Consider the following 21,236-nt stretch of genomic DNA (forward strand, 5'->3'; position numbering starts at 1 on the left):
GAACCTGCGAGTGGCCCAGGGCACTGTCAGTACACAGTGGGTGTGCAGGGGCTCTTCCAGCTGGGATTGTGCGTTCCCAGGAGTAGCACTGAGGTCAAACTGCCGAGGAACTGGGAGAAGGGTGTGCAGAGCCACTTACCTTTGGTTTACTCCAACTTGGAATGACAGCACTGGGTTTTCTGAGCAATCCTGCCAGTTCTATCCCAGCCTGGTGCCTGGGGGGGTTTTGGCTGAGGGGAGCAGCCACATTGCCTGGAGAGCTTGGATCTGTGCAGGGCAGGAAGTTTTGCTCTGCAAATGAGTACGTTGGAGAACTACACATTGAGAGAAATTCAGTTTATTTTGTACAAGGTAGGATACCTTTGCACAGTGAACAAATATATTACAAATCTGTCTTGCCTTAAAAAAGTATTGCCATTTTGGTGCCTGTTTCCTAAGCTAATGCTGATATACAAGAAGGTACTTTTTTTTTTTGTTGGTTTTATTGTTTGTTTTTTTTTCCTGTGAAGCTCTATGCACATCGTTGCATTTGGTTTCAAAATCCTGCTTTGAAAAAAAGCCAAACAGCTGAGCACATCTCTGCTCTCTGGAGTCTCATTGCAAACTACAGCAACACACAAACATGGGTCAGGCCAGCAGCTGAGGCTGCTTGTGCTGGGTGCCGAGGTGGGTCTTAATGAGAGTATTCCTTATCCAACTGCCTTTCTCTTGATATTTTTGAGGTAAGTCTTTCCATTCATGTACTTAAAATATATTCCTACTAGGCCTACAAAATAATTCTTTCCTTACATCTCAAATGAGGCTTTCCTGGAAAACAAAATTGCTATTGCTGATTGGGCACGGCCCCCATGCACGCATGCAGCATTTGGGAAACCTCGTGGGCAGGATCTTGTGGCTCGGTCAGTGGCTGCTCTGGGAGCCTGGGGCTTTCCAGGCTCAGGTTGGGGGTTCAGAGCCAGCCTGACCACCTGGAGAGTCCTGGCTCCAAGGGACAAAGCTCCTGGGGCAGGATGCCCAGGGCCGGGGGCTTTGATCCCAGGTGTGAGGCTGAGCCCCTATGTGGGGACACGGCTGGGCCCCACCATAGTACTCTGAGTGATCCAGGAGTATTCCTGGAGCCGGGATCCAGCCACTGCCCCTGAGCTGGAGGGGTCCTCTTGCCAGTCCCAGAGCCCAGCAGGTCACACCTGGGATTGTGCTGTGAGCAAACCCACGGGGCTGGTGTTGTCCTCTTCTGCTTCCATCACACTGGTGAATGCGCAACAGAATATTTTTTATATTTAAAAGGCAATCAACTTGCTATTTCCACGTTTGCCTAATAAAATTACATACTTAGAGTCAATACTACTTCATGCTCAAAATCTACAAGGAACTAACGGCAAGTACTCTACTTTTCTAGGTCAATAGAGGTTATAAATTAAAAAAACAAGTATCATGGTGGCTCAGTCCAAAATTTTACCATGGGTCAGACCCTTAATAATTACTTCACAAACAGCTGCTGAAAAAGAAAACCCAGTTTCAGCTCCATTTAATGACATTTCAGGTAGAATCATCAATGGATAAAGTTGCACTACATGGTAATGCACATCAGATTCAGCGGTGTCATCAGTGGCATGCTGACAGTGAATCATGAGGAGATGGTTTGGAAAGATGGGAGAGAGAAGCCGATGTGGCTCAGCTTTGGGAAAGGAAATGAAACCAGGGCTGGTCTGTGCAAACCTGCAGTGTCCCGGGCAGGAATTGAAGGGGCAGCAGTTTAAACTGCCTGATAGATCTGCTGGATTTAGCTACCAAAAGAGAAGCTGCGTACGGAAAATCAAAGCCTACCTGTGCCAATCAAAGTTAGAAGTGTGGTAAGATGGGTGTTAGACTCATTGTGGAAACTCCATTCATTAGCAGAGATCGGGACGTTTGGAAAGATTTTAAGAACTGCACAGAAAGTGTCTGTGTTAATAATCCTCAACTCAAATTCTCTGGTGCTGAATATAGAGATGACAATCTCAGTGCTGATTACCAAGCGTGATCTGCACAGGTTGCACTTGGGGATGGCAGTAAATGAGCTTTCCAGACAGTGAAATGACAAATTTCCCTGCTCGCGTTCAGAAAAATGTCCATTCCCATGACAAAGATGAAAATAAATTCCAGTGTATTCCTAGTCACCTTGTTCCTAACAGTAAAAGGTTTCTTGATTCAGTTGGTAGAAATGTACATCTTGAAGTCCCTTCTACTTAGCATGTTTTTGTGGTTTTATTTTACAGCAAAGCCAGGGTTAGAACACACGCCACGGAGCATGAAGACACCTTCCTGGGGTGATGTACTCCAGTCCCACGTGGAGGAGGCTCTCGTTAGTTCCAGGTACCCATATAAAAATGTCTATAAATAACATCATGCAGCAGCAGTTGGCCCAAGCTGATGTCGTGTTAGGTCCTTGCCAGTCCGCAGTCCCTCAGCAGCATAGGAAAGGAAGGAACGGCTTCTCCTCTGCTTCCTCACAGTCTGTGTTGGGAGCATAGTGCCCAGTGAAGTCCATCCCTCTAAGACTGCTTGTCCCAAGAAGGCCCATGTGTCGGGCTGTGCCGGACGGGGAGCAGGTCGTAGTGACCAGGAATGTGACTGTTCCTAGGCAGGTCGTATGGATTCTGGAGGTAACTGGCACTTCGACTGCGGGCGTCTTGGACTATGCTGACAGTGGGCTCTGGGGGAGCAAGGAAAACTGGGTTGTGGTGACCAGCAGTGGTCCCAAAACTCCTGATCCTTGTGGGTCTCTTCCAGCTCAGGACATCTACCATTGTGGCTCTTAGCTCCCCAAACCAACACACCAATGCTCAGGCCTTCCCCCCTGCCAGTGCCTCCCTGCTCCATGCCAAGTCCAGGCTCCTTGTGCCAGGACAGGGGAAAACCAGCATTTCCACCAACCCCGCTGTGCCACCCACTGCTTACCAACTTCGTAGATATTTTTATTGGCTGTTGATGAAGTTGGCATTTCGGAATACGGGGACTCCCTGTGACCAGGCGATTTCATTTCCACGTAGCTGCTCTCGGAGTGTTTGCAGGTTAAAATGGGGGGGTCTTTAATGGTGGCGTATGGGTTTTCACTGCTGTTCAGGGAACAAGTGCTGGAGCTGCACACAGATTCTTTCATATAATCTGCAAAACAAGAGTGGAGTGGGATTGTTAGGGTCGTTAGCACAATTAGGTTAATTACAACTGAGCCTCTGCAGGAAGGCTGAGGGGGACAAGGGGGCAGGGGATAAGGAAGATCCTTGAAGCCTCCAGCACAGACACCCGGCGCTTGTACTCTGGGTGTTCCAGACCATTGCATCCACCACTCACTAGCAGGAAAGAAATGAAAACCTGCTCAGTACTGAAGGTTTTCCTGTGAAAGGTTCTAGTTGTCGTTTATTGTGATACTTAAATTGAGGTGGCAATCCTTTCCCTCCCTCCCCCTAATTCCTACAGAGCCATATTCATCCCACTCCACCTGCCCTGCAGACCCAGGCGTGGCCACGGGCAGTCAGATCTTCTGCTGGGACCTGGGGTGCTCAGCCAGCTGCAGGGTGAGTCCTGGGGCCTTGGTCACATCTAGTGCCCTGTGTTGGAGTGCACAACATTGCCACAGGCTCAGAACTGCACCAGTGCAGCCTCTGCATGTGCAGTCCCTGCTGGTTTTGGGGTTATCCAGCATCCTACAAACAGGGAATGCTTGGGTTTCCACAGAGGGGGACAAGCCTCCATCTGAGCCTCACTTTTGCTCTGCTTTTTTTCCCCCCTTTGCTGTAGACATCTCCTGCTCCTCTTCCCTGGACTGGAGAGGAGGTGACAGAGGCACTACATGGGGACAACAAGGTTGGCATGAGAGCTGTGACCACTGGCCTGCCTGGTCAGTGATCCTGGTTGGGATAGGCCAGCCTGCTGCAAGGTACAGTGCCAGTCTTGCTTCAAAAATAAAAAACAATAGAGAATAAATAGGTCTTAACATTGACATTCAAGAACGTGCCATTGCTGCTGTGTGCATCCTGCTGGGCAGTGCCAGTAATTTAGAATTAGAGCGATGCAATGAAAGATGAGGCATTTTCTTGTGCTGGGTTACAGTACAAAGGCAGATCCTGGTATATATGAAATACTCCCGGTGAAATAGGGGGACTTGCAAAATAGCTGCAATCCCAGCTGCCCCCGCTGTCTAGTATGGGAGACAAAAAGAGAAATTCAGGTTAAGAAATAGACAGACAACACGATATCGCTTCTCCGCTCCAAACCTCAGCTCTGAGCCTGCCAGCCCCATCCTGCTCCCTCACGTGCCAGGTTTTCTCCACTGTGTGTGATTGTCCCTCCTTCAGCTCTGGGGTTGTGTCTGTATGTGTGTCTGTATCCATCACCCCTGGCCTGGTGCCCTTGGTCCTGGTTCAGCCCTGAGGGAGGTGCCAGGTCGTGCCTGCCACCTGCAGCCAGGGGTTGCCTTTCTGGGTTCTGATTTCAGCAAGTCTGGAGAGCCCTCAGCTCCCAGCGTCAGTGAAAGCAGCTCGCTGGGAAGCTCCATTGCACACATACCAGCTGGGACCATCAGGGATGGGGAGACTGGCAGAGAGAGGCCTGGCACCAGTGCAATGTTTATTTAGTTATAAAACCTAGAAACTCCTCGTCTGACATCAGCCTGGGTGAGATGAGCAGTGCCTTTGCTTCCAAGTGAGACGTGCCTGGTTTAGCACATGACAGGAGATGGGAACCAAGGCAACACCGACATCCCTTGGCTGTTGGCTGCAGGGTTTGTCCCTCCAGTGTCACCAACTCCATCCCGGTACAGATCAGTGGAAAACTGCCCCATCCCATCCTTCTACGGAGAGATGGAACAACCGTGTGAGACCAAAGGCTTCTGCACGTGAGTAAGCTCAGTGTTGGCTTTTGCTGTGTATGTGACTTAAATCCAGGTGCCAGAGTCTGGGATTTGTTGGTGTTAAGAGGTGAGGAAACCACAGACAAACAAACAAAAGGCTCAGCTCCACCTGCCAGCAAGTTGCAGCTCCTGGTGGCTACTGCAGGTACATAGGGCTTATCAGGAGAGCCCGGGCAGCCTTTAATGAGCCAGCTCTGCATTTCGGGGTGAGGGGACATGAAGATTATCACCAACTTGCTTCTCCATTTCAAGCAGTGCTGCTGAGCAGATGCTCACAGGGTGAAAGTCAGGATTCCCTCTGTGCCGCAAGAGCCCACTGCAAAGCATTCTCTGTCGGCACCACAGCTGGGAGGAAACAAATCAAACCAGAGCTGGGTGTAGAGTCAGGAAATGTTGATTATAAAGGACTGCTGCTACTACAGCAAAGAAAGGCAGAGTGACAATTTCTGCTCCTGCAGAGCTGCAGCTGCAGGTAAATAGCTGTGTCGTTTGTTTATGGAATTGGGCACATTGGAGCTGGCAAAGGCAAAAATCCCAGCACATCAGCTGTTTTATTTCATCCAGCTCAGCTGCTTTTATCTCCCTAAGCTAAAATTCACCTGTACTGACATTACCTCCCAGAAAGGTGTCCCTCAGCCCTTCCCTTCCCAGGACCAGTTGGAAGAGACCAGTGAACACCACTCGGGCTGCCCAGACTTGTTTGGCCTCTCCCAGGAATTGCCTTTTCCCAGGAGATACTGAGAAACAACGTGCCTGAGAGCCCATTCCTGCTGACGTAAACATGAGCTCTGTGTCTAGCTGGGATCAGACCTTTGCTTTGGATGCAATATATTTTATGGAGCACCAGTGGATGTTTGGGATTCTGGGTGCACCAGGGAGTCATTAGCCCTCAAGAAACATTATGTGCAAGATCAGGGAGGATTTAACTCTAAAGGCTGTAGAACTGCTGAGTTACTTTGTTATTAAGGTAATTTGGGGATAATTAAGAAGTCTGGCATCAATTGTCAAATTTTGTTTCATGAATTAATTTAAGCAGAACAAGCGTATTTAGAGATCCCAGCCCATGGTGCTGCAGGCCCTGGCTGTGCTGCCTCCTCATCCCTCCCTGTCACAGGGTCCAGCTCTTGTGGAGGTGCGAGCTCTGCCCCACAGTGCTGGGGCTCACTGGAAGCACTCAGTCAGCTGGACTTCCAGAGAAATATTGGGAATACGCTCTGATTTTGAAGTCCCTGCCTTCTGCGTTGCCTGGATACCGATCACCAGACCTTTGGAGGGTTTATTTTTGTTAGCAGGGACTAGAAATGTCCCTCTCATGGACTGGGTTCCTCTCTTCTGCTCTGAATTTCCCCTGGCATCTTGATGACCAGCCTTGGAACCCACAGCTGAGGTGGAAGTGCTGAGAAGAGCTGCTGCACACAGGTACAAGGTGCTCTCCTGCTATTTAACCCCATTAGGGATGAAGTGCCTGTGCTGGCTGCTGTCCCTAACCTGGCCAGCCCTGGCTGCTGCAGGGACAGTGACACAGCGAGGACCCATTACTGCTTTTCAGAGTGACACAGGAGTGGGGGCACATCCTGTACAACAGCCAGGGGAACCACTCTGAGCCCTGCATCCCTGGGATCAGTGCTTCTCTCTGCTGGGATTTTCCTGGCTCTTCCGCAAAGCATAGGGTATTTTTCCCTTAAAATGGTAGTGCCTGAGGTCACATCATTCCATCAGTGCAGCAGTATTCATTTAAAAAACAAACCTCTAAAACCAAAGGACTCAGCTGAAAGGAAAAGTTTGGGAACGGTATCACTGAGCACCATGCACAGGAAAGAAACTGCTCAGAAACCTGCTCTGAAAACCCTCATGCCTGTTGAGCCCCTGTCACCGGGTGCCCCAGGGCTCAGGGCTGGCACTGTGACATCCAGCTGCTCTCTGCTGCTGTCAGACACTGGGCTTGACACCTGGCAATCCCACACCTCTGTGCCTGACTCCCTGGAGCTCCACAGCAGCTCAGCCACCACACCCCTGGTGTTGGGCTGCATAGGGGACCCCCCTCTGCTGGTGCCCTGCTCTGGGCACAGCCCCCAGCTCCAGTCTTCTCAGAGACCTGGGGAAGCAGGAGGTGGCCCAGGTTCACTACAGCCTGGCCTTAGCCTCAAGACCCCTGTGCCCTCTCCCTGCAGGGTTCTATCTGCTCCAGGAGCACTAGAGACCACTTCCAGCTGCAGGACAGGCTGTGCCCAGTTAGACCACACTGGTGGGAGAAGACATGGTTTTAAAGTGGATGAAAGTACATAAAAACCAAGCACCCACCTGCCAAGTCTTTTTGCTGACAGAATCCAATTGTTTGGGACTGGGAGTTTCTTTCTTTCTATTTTTCCAAGGAATGTGGTGAATCAGGGCCTGGCAGAGCAAGGAGAGCTCACTCTGAGCGTTGGGCACATTCCCAGCTCCTCATGAGAGGAGACTCCCCTGGGACTGGCAGTGCCCACACTGCTACAGAGCCCCAGGGCTGCCTGAGCCCAGGAACTGACCTTCAGAGGGGCCTTGAGAACCTTCAGCCAGCCAAAGGCAGCTGCTTCTGAGAGACCTCAGCTCCTAAGTGCCTGCAGGTGAGCTCCCAAACATCCCTGGGAAGGCAGGTGTGTCCCTGTGTCCCGGCACCCTGCCCCTGCCAGTGCCAACCCTGCCTGTCTGAGACAGCTGAGCAGCCACAAACAATTCCAGCTGTGGCTTCTGAGCCTGATTTCTCAATTTTTAAGGAGATAAACATGTAAAGGAAATGGTTCAGATCCTAAAAATTAAACAAAATATGTAGCAGCAGAAAATGCATTTCACAGTTCACTGTCACTGTGATTCTTTTTCTCTGACCCCACTGGTCCCCCTCTGTGTGACTGTGCCTATGGATGGGAGTTCCTGCTGCATGTGTTTAAAGCACCTTTAAACTTAGTAAACACAGTAATTTAGTTTAAACTAATGAAGTTAATAGCTCCATGTAAAGAGAACAACTAGTTCTATTACAGTAAGAATTTTCTTTTGAAAAAGAGAATCATTGAAGTAGCTGAAACCAGTGGATTGAGTATTTTGTATATCATGAATTATATATATATCATATACATACATAATCCATTCAATATTTTTACTTTAGCTTTATCAACAAAGGATTGGTCATGGCTTCTTGGTTTCCTTCGGTGATTCTGTGTGGTAAGGTGATGTTTTAGCAAATATTGCATCTTTGTATTTTGAAAACAGCAGCTACAAAGTGATTATTGATCTCTAGGCCTGGCTATAAGCCGATTAATGCTTTTTATGTGGAATAGCTTTCGATATTCCTTGCTAGTTGAGACAGAGGTCTGGCTCTGGAGCACCTCAGCCATGGCAGGGCAGTGGGAGTCTGGCAACAGCACCAACTGTCCCGGTGACTCAGCCAACACCAGCCCAAGGGCATTACAGGAAGAGGCTGTGTGGTATTTCCCTCCTCGGCTCACTGAGGGACATTCCCAGACATAACAGCCTTGGATTCAGATCAAGGACCTCAGCCTGAAAGCTGCCTGTTCCCCAGGAGACAGATTCCTTGCTCCATCTTCTGGAGCACAAGCTCAGTGTGCTAAACCCCAGCCCAATCTGCCAGGAGCTCTGGGAACTGCTGTGCCGAAGTGCTCCCGTGGTCCAGACGTAACTGGAGTATTTTGAATGTAAACCTGGAGGGAAAGTGAAATGTAAAACCACTGGCCCTGTGCTCGTGACTCATCTGAGATCCCGTTTTAGACCTGCCCTGGAGTCAGTGCCCACAACTGCTGATGCCAGAGTGAGGGGACCTCGACCTCGAGGAGGGCTCTTCTCCAGCTCTGCTCTAAATCCCTCTCAGCAAAGGGCACGAGCAGGGGCAGCTTCTTTCCTGGGGGCTTGCTTTAAGCTCAGGATGGCCAGGAGCCAAGACCAGGGAAACACCAGTCTGCCACCAGCAGCTGCCCCCAGAGCCCTTGTCGGTGGTCGGTGGGTCCTAAAGGAATGTGCTCTGGCCAGCTCCACCTGCCCCTCCTGCCCTGAGCTGAGCCCTCCCTTTCGCCTTGTGCTGCAAAGCCCGTGGCCCTGGGAAGCTTTGCATCCATAATTCATGGCCCAGGAGTGCTGGGAGCCAGGCAGGCAGCTCGTGTGGGTGCTGGCTCTGTCCCTCCCTGCCTGCACCGCCTCTCCCGGGCTCCTATCTCACCTCTTCTAGGACACCCTCCTCACACCTGGGCAGGGTTCTGCAGCTCTGGATACCATACCTTTGAAGCTTTTTTCCATTATGTATGTGTTCTGACGTCTATCCATCCCACAAGCACCTGCATAAAAATGATATATAATGGAAAACAAATAAATATTTATGTAAATTGGATTGCTTTGACTACTGAGCAGCATATATTCTTCCCTCTAAATTGTACATCAAGGCCGTCATTTAGGGAGGCTCTTAAGCACATCCTCAGCTGTAAGCACACACTCAGCTCCAGCGGGGAGTCTGTGCACGCCTGGAATTATGCATGTGCTTAAGAGCCTCCCTGGAAGGGAGAGCTCTCTGCAGCAGGGTTACCAAGAACAGCCATCCATCAGGAGATCAGGATAAAAACCATCTGCTGAGACATTCATTACTGGAATGGTGTGAAAGAAGCCTAAAACATGCCCTTTCAAATCTGAGTCTGCAGGTTGCGTTGCAGCACTCTGTGACTAATTTTAGGCTTTGTTTTGTTTGTGGAGAGTGTATTATTAACTCGCAGCCTTCGACTCTAAGGCGTGTACAATTTTCTTAAATTACCTACTACAGCTTTGCTCATGAATTTGCACAGTTCAGTAACTGATGTGACAACAGTCCCTAAGTGACCACTGTGCTCTGACAGCACAGCCCCAGGAGCAGAGCTGACAGCAAACAATTCTGCTTTGTGCAGCTCCAGAGGAACTTGCTGTTCCTCACAGAAGCTGAGACAGAAGGGAATGGGGACCTTTTTACATTTTCACTCCCGCAAATTACCCTAGATATCAATCAAAAGGAAAATCTAATGTAAGCCTTTAAATATTTTTAGCTATAGAGTTTCGTATTTCCTATTGACTGGGACAATCAATACAAATTTGGTTACTGAGAAATGTCTTTGTGGCTTATGGGATTCCCAGTCAAGCAACTCAGTTACACTGGGAAAAGAGCCCCACAAACAGTGTATCCCAGAGGTCTCCAAGTTATTTGTCCTTGTGTGTCCTCTGGTCTATGCAGAAAAGTTGTCATGGCCATGGGCAATGCTGTACCAGCCCCTTTTTCATGACAGCTTCATTTTTTTTTTCGCTAAATAAGGGAAATGACTAAATTAGACATTAAATGTGCTCCCGGCACATCAAAGACAAACCAAGCCTTTGCTCTGGTTCTCCGTGCCCATCCCTGAGCACAGGAAAGGGGCTGGTGGGACCTGACTGGCTCTCTGTGATGGGGCTCTTCTGGCCACGAGTGACCCCCCCAGTCCATTCGAGCACCTTCTGCTTTGTTTTGCAGCCCTGGTGCTGAGACAATTCCCAGACTCACCCTGGTGCAGAGGGCAAGGCAGACTGGGAGGTTTGGGCAGCTCTGTCCCAGAGCAGGATTAGCTCTGTGCTTTTTCCCTCCTGTGTTCTGCTCGGGCAGAGTTGGAGCGAGGAGGATGGAGTGAATTCATTCCTTGGCCGACAGCCACAGGGCTGGGGCTCCCTGTCCCAGCAGTGGAGCTCCCCAAGGCCATCCCTGGGGATCACACGTCCTCCCCCTGCCAGGGCTGAGCAAATCTCCAAGGGCAGCAGTGTCCAAGCAGTATCTGGGGCTCACCCCATGGAGCAAGGCTGGGAGGAGCAGCTGGAGAGCTCTCAGCTGGGGTCCCAGGGGGAAGGGGCTGTACCCATGGAGAGGCAGTGACAGGGAACAAAGGGGACCCAGGCTGACCCATGGGAAGGTGCATTGCCCTTGGGAGGGACACACAGCCCCTCAAAGCCTTTCCCAACCTATTCCCTGTAATTCTACCTTTAGTTTTCTCTTTTATCTGTTACAATACTGCGGGTTTATGACCCATTTTTTTGTATTCACTGAGTTCCTCGGGAGGTGAAATGAATAATGGATACGTTATTTTTTAAACTGCAGTAGTAGTTAATGTGAAAAAGTCCTAAACAGGCCAGGGATCTGGCACTTCAGGGAAGTCCAGGTTTAAGTTTGAAGCTAAATTATCTGCTGGGGTGAAATCAGAATCTCAGCTGGAAATAGTTTTCCACACCTTTTGGCTTTGAGAAAAAAGTGAGGTCAGCTGTGAATCAAACTTATAGCCTTTGGTCCTCTGGAATAAACGCAGCTTTGAGTCACTCCGTTGTGCTGCAAATCCTACTTTAGTCTCTGCATCCAGGACTGCTGTTGAAAAAACATTCCAGATAAACCCACCCCTGCTTGCGGCTGCTCCAGCTAATGAGACAAGAACCTTTCCTGAGCTCAGGTCAGTGGTTTAGGAGCTTTGACCTGCTTGGGATGGGAGCTGGAAGCTGGGCTCTGCCACTGCTCAGTGCAGACTGGACTAGAGCAAGAGGGATTACTCACAGGGCAAATAATTCCAGTTCTGCAACACGAGACAGAGAAAATGCAAGGACAAGCCATTCCCTGAAACAAGGACTAGGCTGCCTTGGGCAGGCAGTGACACACAGAAGGGTAACAAAGTCACCTCTTCTTGGCACCACAGAGTCCCCGGACTCTGATGTCCGAAGCCCACATCCATGGGAACAACCTGTACTCCTCCCTAGACTCCATTGAACAGACACAATCAGCTCTCTGATAAAGCCTGCTATTTGAAGCTCACAAGCAAATGTGCAGCAGTAAAAATACATGCTTTGTCCTTGCATCTCCCGCTTGGAAAGAACACAAACCTGGCAAAAAAAGTCCTGCAAAACAGGTAAAACACCTGGAGTCTGGTGAGATCCACTGCAATTAAGAAAATCCTTATCACTGCAGGTTTTAGGAGATGAGTGTTCGGGTTAATTTTGACGTGGATATTCTTATAATTTCCGTTCCCCAGCTATAATTCATATTTAGGCCACTTGCAGTTTCTAACAGGGTACAGGCATTTCTGGGAGCCTGGTGCTCCTCATCTGCTGGGTCCCATCCTTTGGGATTGCTGCTGCAGCCAGGGTACTCGCTGGCTGAGGAACCAGTGGAGAGTTTCCATCCCTTCCCAATTTCTCCTCAATTTCTCCTCCATTTCCCTTTCTCTTCCCCACCTTTGTCTCACTCACACATCTGCTCTCCATGACTCTTCACAGGGTCACAGGAGTTGGGCAGTTGTCCACTGCTATTTTAACTTTTTAATTGAATCTAGCCCTGCCCAAGGCTTGGCTGCTCTTCCAACACGAGTTGGAGCATCTGTGTCATAAAACTAAGGCTGATCATGGGATGAGAAGATGGAACATGTTTTTAACTGTAGTACTTCCATGTGTGATGCAGTTTGAAGGTCAAGATTCCCTGTGTGGCTTTATTAATCTTAACTTTTATTTTATGTTTATAATTCCAAGTTGAAAATTTTCACTTTCTTCTGAAATTTGCACAAGAGGAACCTGCAGCTTTTATTGCACAACAGCAATAGCAAGAAATGAAAACTTTTTATTTTCATGTAAAAATGGCCTTGATCTGAGCAAGGATTCAACATTATGAAAGTTAGCATGAGCAGGCATTAATTCTGGAACTAGAAAGAAAGAAATCTGATTTCATCAATTAGTTTGAAAAAAGAAAGTAAAAGTTATCTTGGATGCAAAATGCTGTAGGAAAAAATTGAGTATTTTGCTGGAGGCCACTTAGCTAAAGTATTTATCACTTCTAGATCATTCTTGCTGCAGAGGCATTTAGCATCGTTTCTGCTGGTAAAATAAAATGCATGAATGCAGGACAGATGTGGCACATGGGGAGCTCAGGACAGCACACTTAAACACAAATAAAGCAAATAGTGTGTACAAAAAGCAGCAAAATGGTAAAAGGAAAATTAACTTGGTTTGAGTAGCATTTGGAAACCCTCCCACACAGCCCCCTCCATGTCACATACAGATAAGCACAACAGTGGTTCTGCAGCTTGTTACACAGAAAACATTGATGGTTTTAAGGATGAAGAGATTTTGCACTGAAGCTTGACAGGTTTGTGATTTTCCTGATGCAGGGAAGAGTTATCTTTGGAGTGAGGCATGGTGTGGGACCAGGGGCAGTGGCAGGGTGTGATGCCTGGTGCTGCCCTATGTTCATTCCTTTGCCGTGTGAGCTGTGAGATAGTTGACCTTAAAAATCCTGTAATACTCCTTAATGCTGCACTTTCCCTCCTCCTGCATATTTTCAGTGAGATATTACTAATCTCAGTAAAGGACAGGGCAAATGCTTTTGGCCACTGACAAGCCAAACTCCAAGTGCTCAGATAGGAAAACAAATAACATCCAAAGCACTAAATCTGGGCAGGATTTGAGCTAAGAGCTGCTAAAAACCCTGTTAAAACTCAAGCCAGGGAGAATGAACTCAGAACAGGCAATTAAACTTCACTCTTGGCTTGGTTGCACTGGCTGGTGGTTCAGAATTGCCATGGAATGATTTACTGAGAGATAACAGAGCATTGCACACCCCAGCTCCCACAAAGGCTACACACCTTCATCAAGATGCCAGTATTTAGTGCTAAGCTTTATTAAGCATGAAAGGAAAAAAAATAATGCCAATTTTGAATTTTTAATGTCCTGAGTTTGTCCTTAAAAAAACATTTATAGATTAGATGATAGTGATTCGACAGAGCAGCCTTGGATGGGAGACTAAAATGAATATTGACTCTGCTTTCCCAGTCTGTGGTTTGTGGTAAAGGAAACAATTTTTAATTCTCCATCTTTCACTACTGGCAATTCTGGTTGTGAAATAAAGACAACACCAATATTCCTCATTATTGTTAATGCCTTTATGAAGGGCTGATTTGGATTTGGAATTGCTCAAAAGTCTACTAAAGTGATTAAAGTGTTTAAAAATTACTGACCTAGTTCATTCAGATAGCTGTAGGGTCTCCAGTCTGCAGTTTCTCTGTCAAGGATTTTGTTACTGAGCTGTTCAAAGAGTATGATAATGGGTTAATACTGGAAGAGACAGACAGTTCCCACCCCAGACTACAGCCCAAGGATGTCCAGAATAAAAATGGGAGGTGACTCCTGCCTTGGCCTCACCATCTCAGCCCTTTATCTGTGTGAGCTGGACAGTTGTTCACTAGCATTAGGGAAAATCACAAAGGAAAGTCACTTCACCAAGCCATGAACACAAACATGCTGGAAAACACAGGATCTCCTTTGGAACCATGACCTGGATGCCTGTGGACATGGAGTGACACGCTCCAAAATAACCCATGGGGATGGATGGATCAAACCCCCTACACCAGCATGCAGACAGGGGCTGCTTGGAGCTACAGGATCTGCTGAGACAGCTGTGGGTTCAGTGACAAGAGATGCAAGGGGGACATGAGTTCTCTCAGTTCAAGGAAAATAACTTTGGCAATAACAGAGTACAAAGGCCTGTGTGGATCTGCCAGCGAAGAGGAGAGTCCAGGGCTGCCCTCCAGGTGCTGCTGCTGGGACAGCATCTCCCAGAGCATGCAGTGGAAAGAGAGGGGCCTCTACTTTGGGGGTCCACGGCCCCACTGGGCTGGGACAAGCAAAAAGGGCTCCACAGTTGAGTGGTCACCAGCTGAGCCCTGCAGGGAGGGTCTGAGAATTGCTGTAGGTGTTAAAACTGCTGAGTTTTCCACCTAGCATTATTCTCTTGAAAGCCACACCTGCTGGAATACAGCTGGTCCTTAGGAAGTGTCAATTCAAGAGCAAATCCCAACCTTGTTTCTGAAGAGTTATGAAGCCATCATTGCCCTCCTGTGTCATCATTGCCCTTTCAGACTGGGAAGGCTCCTGCTGTGTTTGGGAGCATTCAGCTCTGCTATTTTACTGTATTTACAAGAAAATGCTTAACAAAAATGAGGTTAAAATTAAAAGAGAGCATTCAAAATTACCACATTTCATTTTTCATGATATCTCATTAATTTTTGCTTAGCTGTCTCAATGGTTTTTTAGACCTGGAACCAAAAACCCACTGAGGTATTGAAGCCTATTGGGATATTAAACCCCAGCTGGCACTCAGCACCTACAGCGACATTCTAAAGGCATTTTCACCCCTCCACAGCCCTATCCAACAGCCCTCAGTGCCACTGCCACCCAATCTCGGGATGCAGCATCCCGATGTTGTCCCTGTGGCAGGGGGATGAAGAGCAGATATGTTTGGAATGTGGTCACTGGGAGGAATTCAACCCTTGACACCATCAGTTCTCCTCAGCAGAGCCCATGGCTTCAGTCTTCTCTTCAAAACTTACAGCCAGAACACAAATGCTGATTTTTCAACCCAGCTGCACCACTTAGAGCACATTTATTAAAGTCGGGGTTTCTATTAAAAGCTGTGGGTTTGCAGGATTTATAAATCAGCTCACAAACCTAAAATTTGGCATGAAGACCTATGGGCTAGAATTGATTTTTTAAAATGAAATGATTTGGGGACATTTCTAAGTTTTTCTGAATGCAGCAATTAGGAAGAAATGTGATTATAGCTGTCTCTTTGTGCTACTATAATTTCTTAACACACTGTAATTTGTTAACTTTTTTTTTTTTAAGATAGAAAATACTTCAATTTTTACTGTGAAGCAAAATTGATTTTCTGGAGGAAGAAATCCTTCATAGTAAATTTATCCATTAAAATTCCAGGCTGGTAATTTTAGCAATTTGGTTAAAACTACCTCATATCTGGCAACTTTTCCTTTAAGATCAACGAGATACCAGCCTGAATAAAGCAAAGTCATTATCTGCCTGTCTGAAATAGCTGGATAGATGACAGTGGCCACTTGATCACCACCAGCCATTTGTCACTGCTCAGGTTTTTAGGTCCATGGTGATTAGGCAAAGAAGTGCTGGCAGGAATTCCATCATACTTTTATCTTCCAGGAGAGCAATCAATAATTTGCCATTTATTTCCCCGACTACTGACTTCAGATCTCCCTGGTCCAAGCTTGTGCTGCTCACTTTTAGATGCCCATCCTGAACATTCTGCAGCCATTCTGTATTTTCAGTCCTCCTTTTTCTTGGGCAAGTTTTAGTCAAAGGTACTTTAATGACGCTTTCTGTACTGAATTCCTTTTTATTAGCTGGGTGACATCCAGTCAGACCATTTCCAGTGACCTCTGTTTTGCAGTTTCTAATTTTATGTGAAGTCTTTGGTAGAATTTAGAACTTCCTTTAATAGATGTGAAACTGCTGGCTTTAAAAATTCAGGACATCTAATAGCAATTGATTTTTATGACGTCTGCAGAAACCAACACCTGGACTTTTGCTGCGATGCTGGAAGGGAGTGAGGGTGGAATTATGTGCTTTGCAAAATCTCAAGGTGAGAATCCTCCATTTGCTTTTGACCAGTGCAGCAGCCTCATCCTTTACACAGAGGATTCTTCACAAACTTTGCAGCACTTGGTAAAAGTGAGATGTTTTTACTTCATGCACAACTCAAAAACTCAAATACAAAGCTGGCATTGAAGCCCCGAGAGTGGTTCTGTGAGTGGTCCTGCCTAACACCCTTTGAGCAAAATAGGTCCTGAAATCTGGTCTGTAGCTCCAGCAATGAGAGCTCTGAAGTAAAGACATGGGTATGGAGGTAAGTAATCTCTGTTTATGTCCTTTGGAAATTTTTGGTGCAGTAATTCTGTGGCAAAAGTTCACCTGAGTTCATGTCTGATACTCCTTGGTAACTTGCAGCAGCATTACTAGTTGGTGCTGCACATGTCATGAGAAAAAGGCCAAACCTACTTGTAGAAGAAAGGTCAATGTTTGGCTTCACTTAAACTCACAGTAAGGTATCTCTTGACTCCAGCATTTCCCCCAAGGTGACTTGCCAAGCTCAATCTCATGGGAAGGGCAAAGTGCTGGGAGTTAAAAACCTGTCCTGAGCTGCTGGAGCCTCCTCCTGAACCTCAGAGCTGCAGATCATTCTTGGGGACCTTGCACAGAGATGAAGCTCAGCCCTACAAGCTCCTGCTGGCACCTGGCACAGGCCTGGGGACAGGACTGGAAGGGCTTGGATCACCCAGTCCCTGTGTCCAGCTGCCTTTTACTGCAAACACCCAGGCACATGATCCCTCAGAGAGCCGATCAAGCTCCATTTTAACAGTAATCAGGTTTCTTTGTCCCATTAGTCTTCCTGGAAAGCTATTCCAAAATCTCACTGATCTGATGGTAGAAATCTAATTTCCAGCTTCAATGCATTCATGGCCAGTTCATCCTCATTTGTTCTTGTGCCAGCTCTGTCATCTCACTTAAATAGCTCTCCTCCCTCCTCGTGTTTACCTTGCTGTATTTATAGATGGCAATCATGCTCCCCCTCAGCATTCATTTTGCCAGATAAAAGCAGCCAAGCCTTTTTTCAGTCTCTTCTCATAGGCTCCCCCTTATCCTCCTCCTTGTTTTCCTCCTGCCCATGTTCCACAGGGACTGCTGTGCTCTGCTGGCACAACCACCCAGCCCCAAACACACTGTGGGGGGTTTAATGCCTCCACTGCTACTTGTCTCTCAGCAGCTTCAATGATTCACCTTCAGGATCCTGAGCAGTGGCCTAATGTCTGTCTGGCAGAGGGGGAATGAGGAGGTGAGATCCTTCTCCCTGCTGAAGCTTGGCCCTGCTCCTGTCCTGTGCAGACAGACCCGTGTCACAAACTGTCCCCAGTGCAGTGCTGGGCCCTCCAGCTCCTGCTAAATCCTCACCCACCCCCTTCCGTCCAGAGGTGCCACCCTAAGAACTGCAGCAGGGTCAGTACACAGGGCTGGGAGCCCCGGCCAAGGATTCTGGAGATGTGAGAGGGATGGGAGAGGAGAGAAGGAAGGAAATAGGAATTATATATGTAGAGTTGGGGGAAAAAGGAGACTAGGAAAAGGGACACGAGAAAAAAAAAAGACAATAGAGTGGAGAGATCACCAAGAAAAGAGGGGAGAAAAGGCAAAAGCCACAGAAAGGAAGGAGAGAAGGGCAGGGAAGCACAGGAGAGAAAACTCTTCTCAACCCTCCTCAAACTGGAGCAGGGCTCCCAGCTGTCCTGCCTTTGTGCTTTGCCCAAGCTCTGAGGGAGGAATGGCTCCAGCCCATCGCCTCCAGGCCTGATCTCCTCGGAGCACAGGGAGGATAACACATCCTGGGCTCTGGCTCAGCACATCAGAGACTCTGCCATTTTTTTTCATTTTGCTTCTGTGCTGGTTCCTTTGTGACCCCAGCTGGCACTATAAGAAATGAATCCTCCATGTACAACTTGTGCACATTTCTCTGCAGAAAGTGAGAATGGCACCAGGCAAACTGATTTGGAAATGAACTCGTTAAGGCAGCTATTAGGGCTTTATATGCTCCTTTGTCTTACTTGGCTGCAGAGCTGCAGACAGACAAAGTGTATTTTTGGCCATCCTCAGCTATTCAGCACTGCAAAGCATTCTCATTAATAAGTGAGATGGTGGGAGATCTAAAGGAAATATCAAGCCATATATTTTGATAAATGCCCTGAAAATACCAGTTCTATTGGTCTTTCAGTGCCTATCAGGACAACCTGACTGACTACAATGGCCAGAGCTGCAGCAGGGGGAGCAGCTTTCGGGCAAGTCCCAAAGCACCACTTGGGGATTAAACCTTTCCAGCAGCTTAATTTTTGAAGTAGTTCAGTGAGAAGATGGCACTGCAGGCTGGGAATCCAGGATAGGTGCTGGCTTTGACCTTTTTAGAATTCATTTAAATTTCTGCAAAAGGATTAGTGGTCCAGATGGACACTCATCCTAAATTTGACATTTATGAGCGTTTGCACTTTCAATTTGGGGAGCAAAAATTCAGGATGCAAGGGGACTATCTACATCAAAAAACATATTTACACATCTGTCTAAACATTTCTCAGAAATCTCTGGAGCCAGCCTTTTTATTACATTTTAATGAGATTTTCTTTTAATAACCAGAAATGACTTACAAGAGCACATGTAGAGATATTTTTGCCTGTCCTGTACAATACTGTCTTTTTTTGCATTAATCTTGTTCTTATGGCATTCCAGTCAATAGTTACATTTGGATTAAGGTGACACAGCCTGAAGTACCATCATTTTTGAAGCTGACGACCTTGATGAAATCAACTGCATTTCCTTTTTCCCCTGCTCCCTCTGCTTTGCCCCACCTGGGCTTATTAAGGCTCCAAAGAAGTGCTGTTTTACCATTTGCCATATCTAAATTTACTGCAAAAGTGCTGAATTAAGTCACAGTGTTGTTCATGAATGGTCTGAGGGAATCAATTGCAACAAATGATAAGGAAGGTGCTCCTGGATGTTCCAGCGAAAGGGTTGGAATAGCTCTGCTGGAGAGCCAGGAGTGACAGCAGAGCTCCCAGAAGTGTCCCTGGATCAGTCAGGACAGTCCTCAAAAGCACCCCAGGGACCTTCTTGCATCTTTCTGATTGTCTGTGTCAGCAGGGAATTTGCGTGTCTACTGATGTGGGAAACAACGAAACAGCAAAGTGAGATTACTGATTAATGCTTCATTGATTTACTTGTGTTGTGTTAATGGATAATTATATTTGTTGAGTTATTTATCTCTTCTGAGAAGCAAACATACCTTAGAGTTGCTAAGACACCAAGCCAGACAGGCATGAGACTCCAGTTCCCATTCCCAGAGATTGGGAAGATACAGGGAGGGGAAAGCCAACCTTTCTGTGTCTGGGATGTCAGGAATGCTACCCTGGAGTTTTAAATAATGCTGGCAGACAACAGGGCTCGAGAGACATTGCTTTGGTTGATTTCCTTGAACTGATAAGAACATTGCTACAGTGGGGTGGGGTAATATCTACCTTACAGGAGCTGTTTCCATCCAGATTACTGGGAAAGAAGCGTGAAGTCACCCCACATGAGAGAGTGTGGTAGCTTGGATTGGAAAAACAATGAACACTGCTGCTACCTTGGGGTATATCTGGGAAGAAAACAAGTCATCACAAAATACTTTGGAAGCCACAACAGTTCTTAAGAAACTGAAAACATGGTAGAGACAATCTAGTTTAGAAATCTTTACTGGAGTACTGGGTGTTCTAAAACATCTGCAGATGCAATCTATCCTGCTTTATAGTGTGAAGCTCTTGGCTATTAGCATTAAACATAAGAGAAAAAAGCAAAATGTTTAAATAATACAGTGTTATCTTCTTGAAGATGTTAATAAAGTCATTCCTGACAATCCAGCTGCTTTGCAGGTGAGAGAAGGGAAGCAAAACCTGGGAAATGGATGGGCTGCAACACAGCTGCCTCCTTAGTTTAACCTATGGAAGAGCTCCCGAGCAGTCTTGCAGTTGAAACAAATGAAACCTTTTGTTACATAATCCGGAGTAATGTTAGAAACAAAGGTGCTATAACTGTACCAAGGAGTCCCAAATGCTTTACGTTGTGTGCAAAGGCTTATTAAAAACAAAAACTGGAGCCCTGAAAGGCAAACTTGGGCAGTCATATTGTATGCTCAGTGACATTTTATCTATTTCCTCAATTTAAGTTATAAACACATTTACCAAACAGAATAATTTACCAAGAAAGGCATCATATTTATACTGGCAGTTCTAATGAAAACATCAATCCCAATCTGGTTCCAGCTGCATAACAAATTGATGCATATTTCAAAGTACCATCAGGAGAAGGGATGGAAAACTTCAACTGGAGCAACATCATTTAAACAGCAAAGCCCTGTAAGGAGCAAATGAATGGGTTTTAATAAAGCATGGGCTCAAACTGTAGGCAGAGAGGTTGGTTGTGGGGAACACCTTCATGTCAAAGCGTAATGAAGTGCTGGGGTGGCTGCTTGAGCCCATCACCACCTTTAGTGAAGGCTGGCAGCGATGGGTGAGGAAGGACAGGGGGTCCCCAGCCACCATCACCCACCTCTCCTTGCCCTCTGTATTTGCCTTACTCTGAACATGCACTTTGCTTTGCTGACATCTTGTGGAGATCTAGATTGAGCTTAATTTACTGCAGAATATCCTGTTTCTAAGAAGTGGGTTTATCTGCAGGGTGTCTCTTACATAAGGGCTGTGGCTCAGGGCTCGGGAGAAGCTGCTCCTGTATGTGCAGCTCTGTCCGGGCACTTATTTTCTGCTGAAACATGCGAAGGGATTTTCGAGGTCAGCTCTATTTTGTGGTAAGTGCAGAGCCTTTGAGTCCCAGCTGTTTTCCAGAGTTGCTGCTAGCAAATTAGCTCAGCTCAGGATGTGATTCCAGAGCTAAAGTCTTTGCATTGCACACCTTT

At 47.0% G+C, this 21,236-nt stretch overlaps 1 protein-coding gene across 14 annotated transcripts in view; it reads right to left on the reverse strand.

Annotated features, from left to right (window-relative positions):
• Positions 1 to 321: 321 nt before the first annotated feature.
• The window catches only part of MEGF11 (multiple EGF like domains 11), a 255,759-nt gene continuing 234,844 nt past the window's right edge, over positions 322 to 21,236 (reverse strand). For 5 of the 14 annotated variants that reach the window (XM_048317360.1, XM_048317359.1, XM_048317363.1 and 2 more), the window contains 5 exons: positions 19,804 to 19,922; positions 13,903 to 13,969; positions 9,151 to 9,207; positions 2,941 to 3,147; positions 322 to 2,695 (listed from right to left, as the gene is read on the reverse strand). In XM_048317360.1, coding sequence (XP_048173317.1) covers positions 2,535 to 2,695; positions 2,941 to 3,147; positions 9,151 to 9,207; positions 13,903 to 13,969; positions 19,804 to 19,922 — 611 coding nt within the window. In that variant the 3' untranslated portion in view covers positions 322 to 2,534. Of the gene's footprint in view, positions 2,696 to 2,940; positions 3,148 to 3,997; positions 4,181 to 9,150; positions 9,208 to 13,902; positions 13,970 to 19,803; positions 19,923 to 21,236 lie in introns of those variants that run through there. The other 9 variants (XM_048317368.1, XM_048317364.1, XM_048317365.1 and 6 more) reach the window with 8 other exon arrangements.

Source organism: Corvus hawaiiensis, chromosome 13, assembly GCF_020740725.1.
Source record: "Corvus hawaiiensis isolate bCorHaw1 chromosome 13, bCorHaw1.pri.cur, whole genome shotgun sequence".
Lineage (NCBI taxonomy): Eukaryota > Metazoa > Chordata > Aves > Passeriformes > Corvidae > Corvus > Corvus hawaiiensis.